The 23,598-nt window shown below is 37.0% G+C and overlaps 1 protein-coding gene across 3 annotated transcripts in view; it reads left to right on the top strand.

Annotated features, from left to right (window-relative positions):
• Positions 1-22,993, top strand: part of GUCY1B1 (guanylate cyclase 1 soluble subunit beta 1) — a 47,612-nt gene extending 24,619 nt beyond the window's left edge. For 2 of the 3 annotated variants that reach the window (XM_045055742.1, XM_045055743.1), the window contains exons 5-14: positions 7,077-7,274; positions 10,719-10,949; positions 11,360-11,476; positions 12,449-12,582; positions 15,872-16,069; positions 17,818-18,055; positions 19,087-19,227; positions 20,023-20,177; positions 20,520-20,646; positions 21,569-21,778. In XM_045055742.1, the coding sequence (XP_044911677.1) occupies positions 7,077-7,274; positions 10,719-10,949; positions 11,360-11,476; positions 12,449-12,582; positions 15,872-16,069; positions 17,818-18,055; positions 19,087-19,227; positions 20,023-20,177; positions 20,520-20,646; positions 21,569-21,601 (1,572 nt within the window). In that variant the 3' untranslated portion in view covers positions 21,602-21,778. Of the gene's footprint in view, positions 1-7,076; positions 7,275-10,718; positions 10,950-11,359; positions 11,477-12,448; positions 12,583-15,871; positions 16,070-17,817; positions 18,056-19,086; positions 19,228-20,022; positions 20,178-20,519; positions 20,647-21,568; positions 21,779-21,810 lie in introns of those variants that run through there. The other variant, XM_023252746.2, reaches the window with a different exon arrangement.
• Positions 22,994-23,598: the final 605 nt, after the last annotated feature.

The raw sequence follows: 23,598 nt of genomic DNA, 5'->3' as shown, positions 1-23,598 counted from the left end.
TTTCTTATTCTTAAATTAAGAATAAAACATGTAGTTTCATGCTGCTACTGTAGTAAATTTCTATTTGAAGCCTCTACTGTATTGATTAAAATACCACAGGAAATATGTAGGATTTGAAAGCTTCATTAAAAAAAAAAAGAAAAAAGAAAAAAATAGCTAGTAAGGAATGTCCAGTTTGACAGCATTTCCACTCAAGTTATGCTCATCTTACTTCCAGTGTCCTGTTTGCATTATTGTAGATCGTATTTTTCCAAAAATCACTGCATTAATATCTATGTCACATGCTCCTGTGCAATATGATTTTGTCACTCCCATCAAGAGGTGGAATTTGCCTTACCTTGAATCTGGGTTGGCTTTAGTGATTATTTGACCAATAGAACATGGCGGTATTTTGATACTTCCTAAGCTTGTTCATAAGAAGTCTTTAAGTTTGCACCTGAGTGTCTTGGAATAGTTGCTCTTAGGATGCTCCCTCCAGGACCCCAGCAGCATGAAATGAGAAGCCCAAGCTACATGGAGAGGTCACGTGTAGGTTGTCAGCAGCGCGAGCTGAACTCCCAGCAAAGGGCCAACAACCACTGTCAGTCTTTTGAGTGATCTATCCTGGGAAAACAGCCTGGTAGAGCATTATGATGACACCATCGCCAGCTTCATCTGACTCCAACCCAAGGACTTCCTGAGTCCAGAAAATTGGCAGAACCGTGAGAGATATATTATTGTTTCAAGCCAATCAGTTTGGGGTGCTTTGACATGCAGGAATGCATAATTGGGACAGCACTCTGCGTATTGTTTGCCTCTTTATTTTTTATGTCTACATAGAAAAAATTACTTTTTATTTTCGTTACTACATATATGTACACTTATATACATATTAATGGATGAGTCAAGAGCTTTGAATAGGCCATGTTTGATAAGGATAATATATAGCCTTAGGGAATGAAACCCAAGTCAATCTATAGCACGGCTACCAATTCATTCTCAGTGGTGTTACATTATGATTACATACATTATATATTCTTTACCTCCCTAATGATTTTACAGAGGTAAAATGAAATTGCAATGAGCATGGGAAGCTGCCAGGGTTGATTACTGAAAAATTAATAAATTAATAAGCGAGCAATTTGCCGTCTTAGAGGTTCGCCACGATTGAAATTGTGAGCTTGCTTAAATAGGCATCGGAATCTCAGTTGAATATCAAACACATATTCTGTTATCGTCTTCTGGAAACACCGGTTCCTTCCCTAATTTTGGCATGGTGGCAGTTTCACTCATTCATTCGGTTCCTGTATGTGAATGTTCCTCTACAAGCACCTCTGTTCAGGCTGCAATGGGATTTTCCTCAAATTCATGTTGGCTCAAGGTTTTGGCTTTTAAAGCACAACGTTGTGCTTTGGCCAGCCCACCAGGAGCAATCTGGGATTGATGACAGATCTAAAATTCTTCAATGTTTGTGCAAAATGCTATTTTGGGAAATCTGAGGATTTTCCTGAACAGCTGTGAAATTCTAATACTTCCCTAAATTATTTACAATATTTCTTAGACAAAAATGCACCATTCATTTTATTTTTAACTTTTGAATTGCAAAAGGAGCTTTTTCTCAACATCTAAAATGCCAATTTCTTTAAACTATAATTTTAAAATTGAAAAGTAAGGGAAGATGAGTATTTTAGAATTGTAAGATATTTTTTCTCTTTGAGTAATTGGTATATTTCTTCACAAAATAACCAGGATTTTTTTTTAAACATGAATTTAAAAACAGTAGAATAAGTGAACAATTTAGGCAGGTAATTTTATGACTATTTGTCTTTTTTTTCTTTAATTGAAATATTTCTCTTGAGAGGATGGTAGTGATAATTATATGTAGTTTTAAAAATATTACCAGTGAAATAATTTTAGTGACTCTGATAACAATTAAAAAAAATTTTTTTAATGTTTATTTTTGAGAGACAGAGAGAGGTTGGAGGAAGAGTAGAGTGAGGGAGACCAAGGACCCGAACGAAGCAGGCTTTGCATTGACAGCAGAGAGCCTGACACGGGGCTTGAACCCACAAACTGAGATCATGACCTGAACCGAAGTCAGGCGTTTAACCGACTGAGCCACCCAGGCACCCCTAATTTCTTTTTAAATAGACCCTTACAGGGGCACCTGGGTGGCGCAGTCGGTTAAGCCTCCGACTTCAGCCAGGTCACGATCTCGCGGTCCGTGAGTTCGAGCCCCGCGTCAGGCTCTGGGCTGATGGCTCGGAGCCTGGAGCCTGTTTCCGATTCTGTGTCTCGCTCTCTCTGCCCCTCCCCCATTCATGCTCTCTCACTGTCCTCAAAAAATAAATAAACGTTGAAAAAAAAATAAAAAAAAATAGACTCTTACATTATTTCTTTTTAAAAAGATTCTCTGTGTCTTTCCAGTTGGAAGGCTCCATCGCAGGAAGTAGCACCAAGAGGCAGGAAGAATATCATTAAAAGTGTTAACTTTTTACTTGTTCTGATCTCATGCTGTTCACACCCCAACCTTGGTTCTTCCCATTATACGGGGTTGAGTTTTCCACTTTATTTAGAGCCTGCTTGTTTGAATTTTTTTATGTTCAAATTCTAAAATGACTTATTCCTTATCAAACTCGACAAAATTTGTTGCAAATTGCAGGCTGTTTGTAACAAATGGTGTCGGTGGTGTTTCTCAGAAGTGTAAGAAGCAAAATCAATGGAGATACTTTATCTCATTTTCCTTCCTTAAAAAAAGAGAGGTTTGAAATGACTGCTTTTTAAGATTTCTTCCCATTCTACACTTCAGTAATGTTCTCAAATAACACAGGCAACTCCCTTTTCCCCCTTCTCTAGGAAGAGGCTACTTGGAGACTGAAAAATCTCTCTTAAAACTTTCAAGGAAAGGACTTACTCCACCCACTTATGTGGATCATTTAGAGATTTTTCATTAGATGCCAAGGAAGGAGGGAAATGAGGTAGTTAATTCCTGGAAACTTTGTCTCTGTAATTATGTATGAAGTTATTTTTACTGTGCATATTATAGAGACAACTTGCATTTATTTTGAGCCATTCCAAGATCTTTGAAAATATGGAACTTCAAAGTATTTCTCAAAGGAATAATAAATACTCATTTGTTTCCTAAATCTGTGGATTGTAGTGAATCCAGAACTCCAGCACAGTTTTCCAGGATGAGAGCACTAATTTTTCTTCTGTAAATAATAAATGCTAGGTGACATGATGGATTGGACTTATGGATAGCAGAATTCCTGAGTAGAAAAAGTATATTCATTTTGCTTCTAGAAAAAGCAGTAAAATGATATCAGAACATTAGGAAGTGAATTCAGAAAACCTGACCAACCTTTTTGGCCTCTTGAGGGAAAATAGATGAATGGACCTGCTCCCTATCCCTTTTTTGTTTTCTAACATTGTAAAGCTAAGAAGAATGAAGTCAGAGCATATTTGAGGTTTGCTTTATTGTTTCCTGGGAATCCACTATGCTGAAATATGTGTATCTATATATATTTTTTATGTCTCTTTTATGTATATACTTCTTTGTAATTGGTCATTCAGGTCTTTTTTTGTAATCCTACTCCCATGGGCACATTTAGAAATAAAATAGGATACCAGTTTTAATATGAAACTCTTGTTCTCTAGAATACATTGCTACAGCCATGTGGATGAATAATTAGCTTTATATAGATAATATTAGACAAAGTGGGCATGGTTTTCCCTTGGCTTTTTTGAGAATGTTTTTTGTGGCCTTCGAGGTTGCTGCAAATAAGTACAATCTAACTACAAATAAGGCACATTTTTAGCAATATAAATATACTCAAATGAAATCAATTTAATTTTTAAACATGAATTCTATTTCTAATATAACAGGCTGCAGTCGTCACTTTAATTTTGAGAGAATAAAACCAAGTAAGGAAAGCTGTAACTAAAGAAATCTCAAGAGTATTTTTTATGTTAGATACAATCTAAAGAAAATCAATATTACATTAAGTGGTGTTAAATTTTTTATGCTCCGGGAAAGCACTTTACTTGTCCATTTAATTAATAACAAATTCAATAAAACAGCAAATCTCTGGAGAGCTGGTTACCACAAAAACTTCAAAGATGAACATTCTGACTTGATGTGTTTTAGTGTCCCTCTTGCTTTGAAGTGACAAATTTAAACACGATTTTATTACCAATTCTAATACCTTAGTATTATAAGTATTTTTATTTAAATTAGAATGGGTCCACATTAAAAAAAATTAACATTTATTTATTTTTGAGAGAGAAAAGTAGAGAGAGACAGGGTGTGAGCAGGGGAGGGGCAGAGAGAGAGGGAGACACAGAATCTGAAGCAGGCTCTAGGCTCTGGGCTGTCAGCACAGAGCCCAGTGGGGGGCTCGAATTCATGAACCGTGAGATCATGACCTGAGACAAAGTCAGAAGCTTAAACGACTGAGCTACCCACCCAGGCACCTGAAAATGGGCCCGCATTTAAGGCGCAGTGCCTGTCTTTGTGTGACTCATGGGAAAGCGGTCTTGGGCTATCTTGGCCGATCTCTGACCTTCCTTAGCATCAATGGTGCTGCTTAACAGTAATGGTGCCAGTTGTTACTGCCTCATGTCATCTGTTTAGCTGCATATAGAAATGCGCTAATGGCACAATATGACACAAGATGAAAATAGGTGAGTATGGAAATGATATTGGCCTTGCTTTATGATATATTTAAACATTTTGTAGAGGACAGTTTGAAAAAATTAAGATACATATTTTCAAGTTCTTGTTGGACTCCACTTTTTTTCTTTGAAATCAGCCATAGCATCGTACGTTAGGGCTGATTACGTTAGGATGTTTCCTATAAACACAGCAAACAGCTCAATTTTTACTTTGAGAAATAGAAATAAGTATCAAGCTTTTTCTGGTGATTTTTTCTTCTCACCAGATTTTTTGTCACATTTTTTGCAACACCAGTAGTAGCAGAAGGGATCTTTATGTCAGACAGTCTTTGTGCCTTCCCTTTTCGGGAAGAATTTTCATGAGGAAAACTATAGGAAGAACCTTGTACTACTCAACCAAATAAAACAGTTTTAGGCCTTCAGCGGCTTGTCGTTTACATAAACTGTTCAATACTCAGGGTTTGTCATATTCGATTCCTTTTATATGGCAATAGCAGCCTCTAGAGGCAAACAGGCCGAACTGAAATTTTTGTCAAGAGCTGGCCTGAGTTGATTATAACCGGTGTAATTTTTAGAAAGAAAACAAAAATCACTTGGCATGAAGACAATTAAAAAATAAACCAGATTCACCCAATCAAGAAGACTGTTGAAACATTTATCTGAATCAGAATGTCAATCTTTCACGACCTAGTTGAGGGCTTTTCTTCACTTTGAAGTCTTTGGACCCCACTCTTTAAGTCTGAGTTATTGGCTCTCATATTTATGCGTCAAAAGCCACTCTGTACATTTCTTTTATGATATGAGCCATGAGCTGCTTAAAGTCAAGATTTATGTCATGCAGATTTGTATCTTAACCTCTACCCTGCCACCAGCCTGTACCACATACGGTTCATAATATATAATGCATATGAAATAACTTTATAGAATGGATGAATCATTGAAAGGAGAGGAGAGAAAATTAAACCACAGTGCCATTGGTGCCTTGGTGGAATATTTCTCAAATTTGGGTACCCATCGAGCTACCTTGTATTCACCTCCTAATATCTTACTAGATACTTTTGTTTCCCTAATTGACTTCCTTGAGACATTTGGAACTGGAACTATAGTTCAATTTTGGCCTATCTCCAGCACCTTTTTGATGCATTCTTTTATGCTCATGGCATTCTGAAACTATTTTATTTTACCCATTTGCTTTTAGTGATAATCATCAGTTATTGATGGATTAGTATTTGCTTGGTGTATTAGTTTTTATTGCTGTCATAACAAATTACCACAGATATAAATGTCTAAAACAACACAAATTTATTATACTATATTTTTAGAGGTCAAGGTCCATTAAAGTTTCACTAGACTCTAATGAAGTGCCAGCAAGGCTATGTCCCTTTATGTAGTCTCTAGGGGATAATTGTTTCCTTTCTCATTTAGGTGTTGACAATTCAGTTCCATGCTGTCATGGGGCTGAGGGCAATGTCATGTTTTAAATCAAAGTCTAAATTCTAAAGCTACCTTGTTCTTAATTCTTATACCATGCTATGTTGTGGGTATCCTACCATATATGTGTAACACACATCCACACATACACTCACACACACACATACACACACATACACTAACACATTATCAACTGTTATTTGAAAAACCATGTTGGACTAAGGAAAACATATTGTTTGCACCATTTCTCCTGGTGATGTTAATGCAAACAAGTTTTGTGTATTAGTGAGTAACGCATGCATGCTAGTTTGGCATGGTCTATTAATGGCAAAGCTGAAAGAACAGAAAATACTTATTGGTAAATTTATTTGTTTTAGTTTTCCAAGATTCAGGTCCAAAAGATAATCATTTCACAGGTCAGCTATGAAGCTGTATCTTGATTGGAGGCTACTAATGAATATGAAGAAATTCTGCCACTTTAATTTAGAAAATGTTAATTCTAAAATATTACTTCACAAAGTAGTATGCTTATATTTTCATATGCTTATCACTCTGATATAGTTTTTTGAATGAATGATTTTTAGGTTTGTAATGTAAACAGAGGGTAACATGGGGTCACTTTTGGCATCCGTATTGTTTATCATAACATGCATATACAACTTCCCCAAACTCCTATAAATACGTATATCTTTGCTTTAGCCCATTCTTTTTGCATCCCACTTGTTTATTTATCCTTTTTAAAAATGTAGTAACTGATAATAGGCTCAGATGTTTTTATTAATTCCACTACTTTAGCCTTAAGTTCTCTCCACGTGTGGTTCTTGCCTTGTAGTTGTCTCCATGCACAAGGGAAGGCTGTGTTATGTGAATGTTTATTCAGTCAATCCACCAACTAAAGTCAGATTTGAGCCTTGTTTCCTTATCTTGCTTTCTCAAAGTCAGCTGCCATTGTGGGAGCATCATTTATTCACCTCATTTCCTCTTTATTACAGAATCTTGATGCTCTGCATGACCACCTCGCTACTATCTACCCAGGTATGCGTGCGCCTTCCTTTAGGTGCACTGATGCAGAAAAGGGCAAAGGACTCATTCTGCACTACTACTCAGAGAGAGAAGGACTTCAGGATATTGTCATCGGAATCATCAAAACAGTAGCTCAACAAATACATGGCACTGAAATAGACATGAAGGTAATGGTCAGTAGTGGAGGCTCTTCTGAACACATCTGACATACAGAATATTAAACATGACACTGTGAATTTACCTGTAGCTGTCACTTCTAGTGGACCTCACCAGAGGCATATTTATGAGCCATAACAGTGCTACGCCAGCAATATTCTATATTTGGCCTTGGAAATCATTATACAGGATATTTTTTCCCTATGGCAGCAGAAATCTCTCTCCAATTATACATTGCTTAAGGCAATGTGAAACCTAGCTTGCATTTCCTCTATGCATCAGCTGGGTAGCAGAAGGAAAAGTGACTGGTTAAGCTGTAGCCTTCAGAATACAGAAAACCCAAAATGTTGATAGTCAAATTCTAAGATATATAAGATATATAATATTAGATATTGTTTTACTGATCATTGTCTCTTTGTAGATTTTTTTTATCTGTTCCTGAAATAATAGTTGGAATCTTTCATTTTGTGATCTAAAAATTTTGTTCTTTTAGAAAAAATTGGATTACTTGGTGAAGGAAGTCAGGTCTTAATATTTAAAAAATTTGTTGCTATTGATAATACGTGCTCTAAGTTTTGAGTGAAAATATCAGGGTAGTGCTACATCAGCTGTGTAATAAAGAAAACCATTGTTTTTCTCTCTTTTTGACCCTGCAGTCTCTCCCAGTCACCTGCTCGGTGTGTGCCCAGAATGTTTAGCCTTACGAGCCATTTTTTAGTTGCTCGAAGTTCGAGAGAATTAGGGAGAGAGATATCCTATTTCAACTTTTTTTCTTTATGGCTATTTCTTAGATGTCAGAGTTATGTTCTAGCACATACAGGAAGCCCAAACTTTAAGTACAATATTATACAAAATAAAAATTGTCATCTTTAAATTGTTTATATTGGAAAAGTGTCCCATATATTTAATCTAGTGATGCCATGTTAGATTCGGTGGTTTTCTCTCTTTCAAGAGTTGATGTCAATTCTTGGTGTGACACTTGTGGGTGAGTCCCAGGTGCATCCTTAGTTTTTCTACAACTAGAAAGTAGGACTCTGTGTAACTTGACATTATCAAATCCAAAGAGATTTAAAAAATTAAAACCGTGGGTAGAGAATCAACATGTATCCATGGCTAGGAATCTCACTGGAATTTAGTCAAAATCTTCTATGCCTGTCATTTCTTATTTTTGATCCTGACCCCAAACTAACGCTACACTTATGCCTAGTGAGCCTTTGTCAGGGGCTTTTAGCATACTGTGTCTACTCTTGTGTTTGGTCTTTATTTAGGCAGGTTGAGCAAAAGACAAGTACGTAGAAACTTCAAGAAAAAAACACAAATCAGGGCGCACTTGGAGATTGCAGTTGCTATGGTTATCAGTGTGCTTGGCATGGGAGATTGGCAGCCGTGAGCACACTCTATATAAAATTCAAGATTTTACTTAATTGCACGGTTTCCTTTATACAATATTTTGTTGCCTTGTGACCTTCATGTATTTAAGTGCTCCCACACAGACTTCTGGAATATTTTCAGTTTTAGTTATATTTGGTATATTTAATTTTTGTCAAAGACACCTTTAATTTCCTGAAGTATTCTTATGTTGAATCCGTAAGCTTAACGAGTCCAGGGTTACCAGATAATTTAACTACTTAAGGAATATTATACCGTGTCAAGAAATGATATGCCAACAAGAGCTTAAAGATATGATCAGAAAGCAGTTCATTTAGGGGCACCTGGGTGGCTCAGTTGGTTAAGTGTCTGACTTTGGCGCAGGTCTCATGATCTAGTGGTTCGTGAGTTCGAGCCCCACGTAGGACTCCGTGCTGACAGCTCAGAGCCTGGAGCCTGCTTCGGATTCTGTGTCTCTGTCTCTCTCTGCCCGTCCCCTTCTCTCTCTCTCTCTCTCTCTCTCTCTCTCTCTCTCTCTCAAAAATAAATAAACATTAAAAACATTTTTTTTTTAAAAAAAGCAGTTCATTTTGACAATTTAATCAAAGCAAAGGAACAAGATTGAGGAATTAATTAGTAAATTTAGGTTGCACATAATTCAGTTCCTTTAGCTAAAATGGAACCAGAGCAGACCATCAAAATTGGGCTTGAATTTGAAGACTGACTCTTATTTTGTTCATGAAACTTTAGAGAAAACATCCTTAGTGAAGCAGACTTGTTTAAATCATCGATAATGGGGCGCCTAGGTGGCGCAGTTGGTTAAGCGTCCGACTTCAGCCAGGTCACGATCTCGCGGTCCGTGAGTTCGAGCCCCGCATCAGGCTCTGGGCTGACGGCTCAGAGCCTGGAGTCTGTTTCCGATTCTGTGTCTCCCTCTCTCTCTGCCCCTCCCCCGTTCATGCTCTGTCTCTCTCTGTCCCAAAAATAAATAAAAAAGGTTGAAAAAAAAATTTAAAAAAATTAAATCATCGATAAAAATACTAATATTTAGCCAGTATAGTAGTTGAGTGTGACACTCAAGGGAGTAATATCCTAGTTTCATCATGAAATGATTTGAAAGAATATGTACAAGAGCGTCACGTTAATTGTGATTTGTCGTTAAGTCTCAGAGTGTGCTGCTGGGAATGCATGAGCAAAAAAAAGCCAAAAAGAGCAACATTCTGCCTTCATTGAGCTATAACTGAAGAACTATTGTGCCCACTACTTCCCATTTGGATCTGGCCACAGTTGAGATACAGTTTTTCCTTTTGGAAGAGGATGTGTTGTGTCTGGTTTCTTAAAAGAATAAACATCTTTTCTATACCTTAATAATGTATTTGCCTATGCGTAATATTTCAGAAATGTCACTATTTCTGTAAATTATAGAGCTTTACTCACTATTATGATTGCTTCCCTAGAATGAGTTCCTAGACTTGTAATGAGATTGAAGAATGCACAACTTTTTAAGGATTACTTGTATATTATCAATCTACCCTTCAGAAAATTTAATCAAGATCCCCTCCCACTTGTGGTATTGGAGATAACTCTTTTTCTATATCTTACCCAATTTGGTATGTTGTATAATTGCTATTTGACGGATAAAAAGTGACATTGCATGTATTTTTAAATATGTAGCTCTATTATTTCATTTCCTTCTGTTTGCACATATCATTTTTCATCATATTAAATAAAACCACTTTGTATGGTTTGTGGGATATTCACTGTACAATTGTACCTCGCTGAGCGGGCTGAGCCTACCAGGACAAGGGGGTGATTTTCTCCCAATTCTATCAAAGAAGCCATCTGGGCTGCTGAAGGATTCATACCAGATTTGCAATTTTATTGTAAGTAATTTTTCAGTCTTCAAATTGCATAAGTCAATGTCCAGAAATAGTTTCCTATTTAAGACATGCATAGTATTTGCATTTATGCATATTTTAAAATTAACTCTCTAAATGCAATTCTCATAACCAGTTTCTTAGGCATTTAGGATTTTGAGTAAACTGAAATGCAGGCAATTAACTCATCTCCCCCTCTGAAAAATCCAGGTTATTCAGCAAAGAAATGAAGAATGTGATCATACTCAATTTTTAATTGAGGAAAAAGAGTCAAAAGAAGAAGATTTTTATGAAGATCTTGATAGATTTGAAGAAAACGGTACCCAGGAATCACGCATCAGCCCGTATACCTTCTGCAAAGCTTTTCCTTTCCACATAATATTTGACCGGGACCTGGTGGTTACTCAGTGTGGCAATGCCATATACAGAGTGCTTCCCCAGGTAAAATGACATCATACTTCCTTGAGGTCTGAGGCAAAGGCTCTAGAGTTGTTATATGTGGCCATTTATTCACTTAATACATTGATTATATATCATGTAATGTGCAGTACATCGTATATCACATAAGTTTTTTAAACTGAACTAAGTGTATTTGAGCATACTGCAACTTTCCCTAGGACAGCTATTTATTCTTCTTCTGTTTTAATCACTCACAGGGACAATGGGAAAATTACATGGGGACACTATTGTTTTAATGAGAAAATGGATAGCTTTCTAGTCATAAGCAACTCCCCTACCAAATGATTATGATTTTCTACTTTAAAGTCTTACTGAGCTGGCTTAATCTAATCTCAAATCATAAGAATTATTTCTACTGATCACATGATCCTTTCTTTTCATCCACATTGTAGCTCCAACCTGGGAACTGCAGTCTGTTGTCTGTCTTCTCTCTGGTTCGTCCTCATATTGACATTAGTTTCCATGGGATCCTTTCGCACATCAATACAGTTTTTGTATTGAGAAGCAAGGTAATCAAAATATTATTTCTTTCAATGTGAGTAAGGGATGTTATATCTTAGAAGTGTCCCTGATGGAAAGTTACCTACTATACTATTCTATTATATGGAGCAGGTATAGAAAAATTCAAACCAAACCTCAGAGGGAGTCCTGTTTCAAAGGCAAGATTATTGATTTTTGGTTTGCCTGAGCAGCACTGGAACTCTTACTAACTGATCAAAATTAACAAAGTAAATTTTGAGACTGTATTGTTGCAATTTCACATAATAAAACAAATATCTTTTACTCCCTGTACAGCTACAATGTACTATTTTAGACATCAGAAGAACTGATAAAAAAAAAATACACTTTTTTAACTTCACCCAAAGCCACTGATTTAATTCTTCCTTAAATTGTCTATTATTCTTGGTGCCATTTTTGTGGGAATTTAAAAGTGATAAAATATTCTTTTGGTTGAATGTTTAAGGAATACCCAGATCTCATAGTTTCTGTTCTTGGGAGTGATACAGCAAACGTGTCCTAGAATATATATTTTGTCCTTCCTGAAGCCCTTGGAAAGGTCTTACCCACACATACTTTATGTATTTGGAACTACTCCCAGCCTCTCTGTGAATGCAGGTATGGGGAATAGAGACACTTGGTTTCTTTTTTTTTCATAGAACTTAGTATTATATGTTGGAGCCATACTGGAAAACCAGAAATAAGATTCACAGTAGCTTTAAAACAATATGCAAGCATAGTAAGACTATTATCTTTTTGGGTCCAAAGGAGATAGTCAATTCGTTTTTCTGCAGTGTTCGCAAGGTAATCACTTTGCTTATTACCTGGCAGTATTTCTGTGAAATGCCCTTCCTGATCTACTTGGTGTCCTTATTCCCCCTGGACACTTTGGTGGGAAATGAGGTATACATGCCCTTCTTTTTGCTGACTTGTTGCGTAGGGAGAAAGGTACTAGTTTAATGGCTGTGTCTTGCTTTTTCAAGGAAGGACTGTTGGATGTAGAGAAATTAGAATGTGAGGATGAGCTGACTGGGACTGAGAGCAGCTGCTTACGTCTCAAGGGGCAGATGATCTACTTACCTGAAGCCGATAGCATCCTTTTTCTGTGTTCACCAAGGTAATCATTTTTAGATCAATTATAATGGATAGAAATACCCATTTTTAGCTAACAGAGAAATTCAAAAGCATCTTATTTAATGATGTCTATGTGTTTCAAGTATAATTAGGTATTACAACCCCTGTTCATACAGCACTCTAGTACAAGGATAATTTCATTTAACATTTGTAACAAGCTCAGAAGAAATCCTGTATTTTTTTTTTTAATTTGTCCTGTCTTAATCAATGTGCCAAGTGTATGTGCCATCAGATCATGGAAAAATCTAATCTGCTGGTAGCTAATGCTTAGCTTTGTACCTTCCAAAGAGGCACCACGTAGAAAAGAAATTCCATAAAGCATTTAATATGATGACATAAATACATGGGTATATTTGGCACCGAAAAATTACTTTCTACAGTTATTTCTAGATTTAAAATATAACTACCCTATATTGAAAATATTTAGCTACTCTAATCAGGATATACTATTCAAAATATATTATTACATTGAAATTTATGTAAATTATGTTTTTTGTAATGAACATCAGAAGGAAGTAAAACTGTAGGATGATATTTTTCCAATTTGAAAAAACATTTTACCAAAAGATGCATGGCAACTCAGAATAAGAAAAACATACCTAAATTTACTTAGAAAAATAGAAAAAGATAACTGGAACTTTTTAGGTGGTATTTTGTGTATTTATAACTTTGTATGACAGAAACATTATATGCACATTATTTAGTAACACATTCACTACAGCATGTTTTGCTGAGCTACTGGCTAAAAATTTAATTTAAAGTCCACCATGATCACTCTTCATTTAAAGATACTGCCTGAAAATTTCTGAAAAATCTATTGAACTTTATAACTTCCTTTAATATTATTAATACACTATTAAGGACTACCTAAGACTAATGATTATTTTTTCCTGAGAATATGCATCGTGAAAATAAAAGAGAAAACTTAGAGAATATCAACCCTTTATATCTTTTTATTAGTCACTTTCGTTGTTCTAACTATATTTTTATCTGCTATCAATGTGTTTTTTTTTTCTTTTGCCCTTTTCAAGTTGAGCTTTAGTAGAATGACATCTGTTCAATAGGGACAATTTCTATTCATGGAGATAAGGGTCTCTTTGGAAACAGAAGCAGAAAATTTGGAGGCTCTTTGTTAATTACCATATGAAGAAATTGGTCACATATTGACACATTCACAATTTGTCATATGGTACCTGTCTGTGTATTTAGAAAGATTTGTACTGGTGTTAAATGAGATCCACTAAAAGCAGTTTTACTTATAAATAATTCTAAGATGATTAGTTTAAATTTAGGGGAAAAATGTTACTAGTTCATTAAGATAATAAGTAAATTTTTAGAAAAATGAGACATAGAGGCACTTTGGTGACTCAGTCAGTTAAGCATCTGACTCTCTTTTCGGCTCAGGTCATGATCCCAGGGTCATGGGATTGAGTCCTGTGTGGGGCTCTGCTGAGTATGGAACCTGCTTAAGATTGTCTCCCTCTGCCCCTCCCCCACTCCCTCTTGTGCACACAGGTACTCTTTCACACACAGACACACACACACACACACACACACACACACACACACACAAAGAAAAGTGAGATATAATTTGATTGTTTTTAAACTCCATACAAGAATTTTTAGCCATTTTTATTTTAAGCTTATAATCTTTTTTTTTTTTTTTCTCTCTGTTCATGGGCAGTTCTTGTATATCAGCTAAGCAGGTGATCTGTCCTCTTTTCAGATAAGTCTATTCTGCCATTGAGCCGAGTTGTTCAAGGTTAACATACATATGCATTTTAACAAAATCTAAAGAAACCATATGGTTCATTACTAAAGTCTTTGATCATTTTATTTTTCTATATTGACATGCTTATGTTGGCTTTGATTTGTGGACATTTCTGCTGAGAATGTATAACAAGGAGACATTTTATTAATCCAAAATTCTTCAGTAAAGCCACAACTCCTTATGTCATTTTAGAGACATTCTTATTGTGAATGCCCAGAAGTTATTACTTTATATTTAAAGAATTCAAACCAATAATATAACCTTAAGATATTTTAACCAAAAAATAAATTTTTAAAAAGCAGTCACTTATCAGATCATCACTGAATCAATACAATTATGCTATTTTTTTTTAATGTTTGTTTATTTTTGAGAGAGAGAGAGAGACAGAGGAGGGGCAGAGAGAGAGGGAGACACAGAATTTGAAGCAGGCCCCAGGCTGTGAGCTGTCAGCACAGAGCCTGACACAGTGCTCTAACCCATGAACCATGAGATCATGACCTGAGCTGAAGTTGGATGATCAACCAATTGAGCCACCCAGGTGCCCCTATTATGCTAATCTAAAAATAACTTTGGTAAAAAAAAAAAACAAAAACAAACATAGGTTACAAATATGCATACACTTTAGTAAGATTATATAATGTTTCAAAAATGAGAAAAATTTTCAAAGCAAACAAAAGTAGTAGAAGAAATTAGAATCAGAAGTAAGAGTAGCACATAAAATACATGTCATAAAGTTATAAGCACATAAAATACATGTGGAAGATAGGTCATAAATCTGATTGTAAACTTTTTATCACTGCATCTAAAAGAGAAAAGCAACCAGTTACAACAGTCAATGGATGCATAAGGCAACAATGAACTGGTTTCTCAAAAGAAGCATTATCATCCCTGTTACAGAGGGCAAAAAGAAAGTTTTCTCCATCTCTTTATAATGAGGGGAAAATGTGATTGCAGTCCATAACGGCCACGTGTTAAATACCAGGTTAATTTTCACAGGATAGTTTTCTCCTTTATCTTTCAGTTTAGGCTGATGGAATCAAAAAGTGAGATTTGGCAAAAATGTATGTCAAGTTCACTGCTCCTTGATAGATTTTTTTTTTTAATGTTTATTTTTCAGACAGAGAGAAACAGAGCATGAATGGGGGGAGGGTCAGAGAGAGGGAGACACAAAATCCGAAACAGGCTCCAGGCTCTGAGCGGTCAGCACAGAGCCTGACGCGGGGCTCAAACTCGCGACCCCAAGATCATGACCTGAGCCGACGTCGGACGCCCAACCGACTGAGCCACCCAGGTGCCCCTGCTCCTTGATAGATTTTTAAATATATGAAAGAATGAAGTTATAGTCTTCATGCAAGTCTCCATTTTTTTTTTTTTTTCTGTCTTTAGCCTGACCTATTGAATGGTAGGAGATGACCAGATTTTACTCCTTGACAGTAGTCAGGCTTGATGTTAGCATGTACACAAGTTGGCACTGACTTCTCCTCATTTCCCTATCTACCAGTGTGATGAACCTGGACGATCTGACAAGGAGAGGTCTGTACCTAAGTGACATCCCTCTGCATGACGCCACGCGTGATCTCGTTCTCTTGGGAGAACAATTCAGAGAGGAATACAAACTGACCCAAGAACTGGAAATCCTCACAGATAGGCTGCAGCTCACATTAAGAGCCTTGGAAGATGAAAAGAAAAAGACAGACACGTAAGAATGTAACCTTGTGGGTAAGGAAGGGCATTGTATATTGTGACCCTACTGTGGTTAAGTTTGGTAACCAAAGTAGAAAGGCACGGAACCTGTTATACTCTGGAGTAGTAGGTAAGAATCTTCCATATCACTTAGAAAGAAATTATGCATACAGAAATACGTCAGTCTTAATGGTAGTGGAAATGTGTCTTCTAGTTTTAGAAACTAAGTTGAAAGAATAAATGCCATAATACCTCCCTGAAAATCAATATAATGATCCAAGTGTGTATTTAAAGGTGAAGTATCCATTCATTCCTTCCTTCATATGAGAGATATGTTCGAAGCATCCTCTGTGTGCCAAGGGCTGGCTGGGTTCTCGGGGTTGCAGTGAACACTGTACTCAGAATTGGCCTTCATTTTCAAAAAATTCATTCAGATATGCACTGTGCATACTACTTGGCCTTGCTTGTATGTATTCGTTAAAGGCACTAAATTACTGGACATTCATGAGAGATTTTACCCAGGGTCTTGGGTATTCATTTTTGATGGCTTGTCGGAGAATTGAAGTGATCTGTCTGACTTCTCCTAAGAACTATTTCATTCTACTTGAACACCCAGAATATTGATAACAGCATCACTTTCTGTACTTTTCTTTGCATTGATATGTGTGTGGTTGCCCTGAAATGAATGCTGTGCCCACACATAAACACGCCAGTTAACTATTTATTAATAACATGGATGAAATAGAGAACGACATTTAATGTCTGCCTATACATAGCTTCTTAATTCACTTGTCTTGACCTTTGTATAGAGAAGCTGAAAGCTATATCTGGTTTCTTTGATGCCTCTTTACTTTCCTTGTGGCCCTCAACAGATCCCTGAATCCCTCCAGATATTTTGCAGATTTCAAAAAGGATATGGGACAGGCGGCTCAAATTCCTCCCACTGCTTGAAAAAAGAAATTCAAACTGTAGGTTTTATTGGTATGTGGTACAACTTCATCCTTGAAAATAACACATTGTATGAGGCTTGTAAGATTCAACTTAGCACAGTACGTCCTCTGGCTTTAGGGAAGAAAAAGGTAGAGAGGCATCATTTCTTCCTCTGGGTCCTCATGCCAAGAGCCATCGGTTACCCCAGTTTCTGCTTCTGTCCTATCAGTCCCTCGGCTCTCACCCTCCTCCCGTTGTGCTTACCACACTTGTCCCTCTGCGTGGTACCTGATGCCATCGAAAAATCGCAGGATTGCCTATAGAAGTACAGTCTTTTCTTGCCGAGCTCAGGCTCCACCTGTTTTTTCCGTTTCTTCCACGGAAGAAAGAGGCATGGATGAGACTGGGAGGAGATCTACTTGGTTTAATGGTATTTACACAAATTCAGGTAAACTTCTTATTCCTGAGAGATAAACACGGTCCTGGTATTATACTACTCAGACAGTGTTCTAAGTGCTGGTAATGACAACTTTCCTACTGTGAATACTGTAATAACAGGTCAGAATTCAGTACCACGGATGAAAACTCTGACTTCCTATTGCCAGGGTTCCGCTTCGCCTATTTGGTTGCCTTATTTCCATTTAGTTTGAATTGGTTTGGATTTGGAGGTGTTGCATGTGATTAAAACAAATAAATTATGGTATTTTTGAAAACTTACATAGATGGCTAATAATGGGTGTCTTATAAGACTCCAGGTTTTTACAGTACAAACGACATCAAAACTCTGATTCCCAGCATTTCTTCCTGCGGCTTTTTCCCCATCCCGCTGAATAGGCTGTTGTATTCTGTCCTCCCTCCATCCGTTGCCAATGAGCTGAGACACAAGCGTCCAGTGCCTGCCAAGAGATATGACAACGTGACCATCCTCTTCAGTGGCATTGTGGGCTTCAATGCCTTCTGTAGCAAGCATGCATCTGGAGAAGGGGCCATGAAGATTGTAAACCTGCTCAATGACCTCTACACCAGATTTGACACACTGACTGACTCCCGGAAAAATCCATTTGTTTATAAGGCAAGTCCAGACCACATCCTAATGCAGTGCCCTTCAGAGTCTGAATTTTGAGACCCTATGTTCCGAGGCACCATTCTCTGACTATAGCCCTACAGCCTTGGTGCAGTAGGCCTCCATGTATCCACTGTTTACCATTTTCTTAAATAATTGACCTCTTGTTGTAAACCTTTCTCTTCCCTGTAACCAAAATGAATAGAGCTGATGGTTCCCTGGTTCAAATGAAATGTTCAGCAGCTTTTTGCACTTACATTAATGAATCTGCACGGGTGGTTTCTCACCCATCATGTAAACACAGCATTTGTTTTAGTGCTCTGTCGGAGACATTTTTACTGAAATACATAAATGCTTTGCATAGTAAAGAAGTCTTAGAGCATGAGAAGCGGACTGGGGACTCGGGTTTGCTTTTAGATTACACCGACCTGAAGATAAACATTTATAAGGCATTTATGCGCTTTGTTTCAATTAAAAACAAATATAATATTGGAAAAAATGAAGCCAGGGGATTATTGCTTCATAAAAGCGAGAATGTTAACCAGACCATCTCCAGGCATCTGGAGTAATAGGAGTGCCACAAGGACTATTTATTTTATAGTGGTTTTCTGAGGTACAGTGTGACATTTTGTGAGCACATCATAAATGTAAATGGTTATTGAACATGATAAACCATTGGACGTTGGGCAGTGGCTCTTGTGTCATAAACCATCATTATTTTAGGGAGATACTGGTAATAAATTGTTCTAGTGAATTATAAGCGTATCTGAGATGAGAAATCAGGAATTACTAGGGGGGAAATAATGCTGTGTCCATGCCTGGCTGTAATCAAAGACCTCAAGTGCTGTGTGCAAGTTTCAAATAATTACAAGGTTTCATCTTGTTGGAATTGAATGTATTATAATTTTAAAAGAATTCACGGGAGGAAAGTTTAAAGTTACTGGTAGCCTTGGGGAAATGTTGTTTATATAGAAGGGTAGCAAATGAAACAGTAATGTTTATTGTAACCAATGACCATGTAAATATATGTGCTGTGTTAGGTGGAGACAGTTGGTGATAAGTATATGACAGTGAGTGGTTTACCAGAGCCATGCATCCACCATGCACGATCCATTTGCCACCTGGCCTTGGATATGATGGAAATTGCTGGCCAGGTTCAAGTAGATGGAGAATCTGTTCAGGTTAGTAAATAAAATAGATACTATAATAGCAGTAGCAGACCTTTGTGGTCAACTGACTCACATTCTTTGGCAGGCAGTCATTACGTCTAAGGGAAGACATCATCATGACAACAGACTATAATATTTTTGAACCCATTGTATTACATTTTTTCACAGAGATGGGAAATCTGTCCACCTTTTTGAAACTACCTAGTCTGTTCCATGTGCTGAAATCAAGAGGATGAGACCAAACTTCCTATCCTTTCTGGTTTATTTTTTAAAAATCTCTTTCCTGCATCTCATATAAGTTGCCAGATTCATATCTTTGGAATCTTCTGACTTTAGAAAAAGAATATTTCTCTTGGAAGACAGATTTAGTGAGAGTTTTTTTTTTTTAATATTAATGCTTGATTTTTTTTTCCTTTCCTTTAATCTCTTTTTAAAAAATTTTTTTTTCATTTATTTATTTTTGAGAGACAGAGAGAGACACAGCACAGGTGGGGGAGGGGCAGTGAGAGAATGAGACATAGAATCTGAAGCAGACTCCAGGCTCTGAGCTGTCAGCAAAGAGCTCGACGTGGGGCTTGAACTCACAAACTGTGAGATCATGACCTGAGCCGAAGTCGGTCGCTAAACTGACTGAGCCACCCAGGTGCCCCGAGAGTTTTTTTATTTTGTCTGTAATACACTTGGAGTTCTTCCAGAGAATTCTTATGATTTCTTTATGATGACTTTACGTTATTCTATGACGTAAAGTAATCAAAAATTAGTGTTTTGGTGATCGAGCTTATTGAAACAAAGCTTTGATTTCTGCAGATAACCATAGGGATACACACTGGAGAAGTAGTTACTGGTGTCATAGGGCAGAGGATGCCTCGATATTGTCTTTTTGGAAATACTGTTAACCTCACAAGCAGAACAGAAACCACTGGAGAAAAGGGAAAAATAAATGTGTCTGAATACACATACAGGTAAGAGAACAGGTCTTGGTATTTACTGATTTGCAAGAAAAATGTCTCTTCGCATGTGGTTTAACTCTCTGCATGATTTTGTTACTTTTAAACAGTCATCACTTATGCTCTTAGGATTGTTTATTTTTTATTTGAGAACGGATCATCACTCCCACTTTCAATGAATCTACACCACCTTAGGAATTCCTTGCATGACCACCATTACTAAAATCCTGTGTTACTTTTAAATACAGTTTTAACATGTGTCATTACTGTCTCAATTTCGAACTTCGGTTCATGTCCCTTTCTCCATACAACCATAGTCAAGACGTCTTTTCCTATTCCCTGTCCCCTATCTTTTAGATGTCTTATGACACCAGAAAACTCAGATCCACAATTCCATTTGGAGCACAGAGGCCCAGTGTCCATGAAGGGTAAAAAAGAGCCAATGCAAGTTTGGTTTCTATCCAGAAAAAATACAGGAACAGAGGTATGACTAATCAGCATGCAGTTACGTTTTTTAAAGACAGAATATAAATACAAGGAGCTAAATTGTAATCACTGAAAATATGTCTCCTTTGAAAAGAATTCTTACTTGCTGAAATGAACTCTCAGGTAAAGCACTGTAAGTACTGAAACATTAATGAGCCAGTTAGAACAATAAAAACTTCTTAGGGGATACTTTATTGTTGCTGGCTTTTTACCTCTAATGAAATTAAACTTAAAAGCACCAGACCGGGAAGACCAGTTTTTGGTTCTTCCTCCATAATCTGGCTGAGGTGAGAGGACAATGAGGGACTCCCTGGCCTCTTTGCTTAGCTCCATAAGGGGTTCTGAGATCACCATCTGGCCAGAGTCAGGACTGCAAGTTACGGGAGGTTTCTTAATCACGAAGCTTCAGATCCTTCTAAGGGCCAATCTATCTCCCTGTGGAATGTTAGGGGATCTTTAGACATCCTAGGCCCTTGTGCATTTTTCCTAGAAAGCAGAGCGATTTATACTTTCCCAGAATCTAAATGATTGCATAGGGGAACCTCAGGTCCGTGCTAGTGCTGTGGTTATACTCCGGTTGTACTTCTACGTGCTAGAGTTGACTTCAGACACTAGCCCTCCAAACTGGAATCCTGATTCACGCTGGGCTGACTTCAGACACTAGCCCTCCAAACTGGAATCCTGATTCACGCTGGGCTCGTACACTCCCACACACAGGCTGCTATATCAGAAGTAAAGTTGATACTTTGTTCCCTGTTGATGTACAGGTTCTTTAGAGAGGGTGAGACTACTTGATTATATTTCCTTTTCCGAACGTATACATCCCCTAAAAATGCTGGTAGAGCATAAGTCCTAAAAGGAATGGAATGCCAAGTTTTAAAATATTTATCTTTATCTTCTTTCTGCTGTTTTTACTTTAGATAATTTACTTGTGGTTTTGGCATGCTTACTGAGGCTCTTCTGATAAATTAAACCCTACCTCAAGTGTTGCTCGTTTTAGGTGGGTGGTCCTTGTTTCACCCAGAATTATGATGGGAAGACTTAGAAAAACAGATGTGCATGCATATATTAAAAAAAAAAAAAAAGAAAAGAAAATCTTTGGGGGAAACTACAAGCTTTATTATCACTGAAAATGAACCCTTATTTATTCCACTCTTTAAAGGAACCAGCACAGGATGATAACTGAATTTCAGACTGTGGGATGACGGGGACCGCAGAGTGGGCTCCAGTTGTCCCCTGTCACACACCAAGCAATTATTCCCTGTGGATACAGATTTCGCTTTGTCCTTTGCAATGACCCCAAGCCTTTCTCTTAGGCATAGCTTTCATTATTCGTTATTCAACCTTTGCTCTGCTTTTGGTAATTTTCAAGGTTTAGTATATTACCTAAAGTTTGGCTTTAGATGTGGATAATGTGAATTTCATGTGTCTTAAGATCTACTACAAGCATTACTTAACATGGTAATTTGCAAGTGGTAGGCACCCAATAAGTAGTTGTTGAATTTAATTAAATGACACTGAACAGTATTTGGTCATGTGTACATATCATATCATGGTTTGCCAAATCTGTTTAGTGTTCCATGTATATGTATATGTATATTTTAATGACTATAATAACATATAACAAAGTTTATATCGTGTTGGTGTACATCATCATAGAAACCATTTTCTAAAAGAGTGAATTCTAACTTTTAGGGGAAAAATGCAATTTATTTTCAGATTCCCAAAATAAGAATTAATATACCATGCTAAGAAAATAATGAGTATTTTGAACTGTGCTAATTTTTCATCAAAAATATAGGATGCACATCCTGTTCTTAAAATATTTGGTTGCTCACCCAAATCATGTGGCATTATAATTCCTCTAAAATTCTGTAGTTTGTACTATATCCCTTGTATTAAATCCCTTTAACAACATGTTATAAAAAGTTGCACTGTTTCACAGTGAGCTATTACATTAGCTTGAGATAAATGTCAGGGCTCTAACCACATCTGAGAATAAAATTGGGAGTACTACTGGGATACTCCTGTAAGAGCCATTTCTGGCCATTTATTTCCAGAAATGAGCTTCTTTTTCTTAGCTTGGAAGAATGTGGTTATATCCAGGCCATCAGGTTCAGAAAAGTTAACTTTAATTTTGACATAGAATGCATCCCTATTGGAATAATTGGCCTGCTGTTCTTAAATAATTTATTAATATCTACCTTTATAAAATATAGTGCAACTACATTTGTGTAAGAGTGTTTGTCTTTAAATTTAGTATTTCGTATCAGCACAATGATACATGTATAAATGTTCCATGTTCCTGTGTAAGAAAATCTGCAATAAATTATTTTTTCCACTTGTCTCTAGACAGTTTTTATTTCACCAAAAATGATATTAATGTCATTATTGGCCATGTTATTAATGCCATTTTTATATATACATTTTATAATGTTCCCTGTTTTGCACTTTAATTTTGATTCAGTGTTGTTATGAAGTTGAATGGCTGCTCTTAGATAGGCTTAGTCTCAGATGCTCTTTTTCTTCAGTACCAACTAAATGCAGAAGCAAGACAAGACCTGGGGGGACAGATCCATGGATCGATAGGAAATGACATCATTCCTTGAGGATCTCAGTCTTTCAGGAGTGAAAGACACATGTACAAATAATTACAACATGTGATATTTGTAGTGTTCATCCAATTTAAGGAACTGAGAGAATACGTAGAGAATGAGAAAGGAGGGGATCAAGGTAAGACGGGGACAGGGGGCAGCAGGGAGACCAGGCAGGGTTTTATGAGGGTCTCACTTAAAGATGAATCAATGCCACAGGAGCGAGACTCTAGACTCTTCCAGCAGCAGATGCTCAGGAAGTGTCTCCAGATTCTCTCCTGCCTAATCCTCCTGCACAGCACGCGTTCTGTGCATTCACTTTGCTCTGCATATCTTCCGAATTTCTACAATTCCTT

This window comes from Felis catus, chromosome B1 (genome assembly GCF_018350175.1).
Source record: "Felis catus isolate Fca126 chromosome B1, F.catus_Fca126_mat1.0, whole genome shotgun sequence".
NCBI lineage: Eukaryota > Metazoa > Chordata > Mammalia > Carnivora > Felidae > Felis > Felis catus.
Note: the sequence above shows the minus strand (reverse complement) of the source record. Positions and strands in the feature narration are given on the sequence as shown.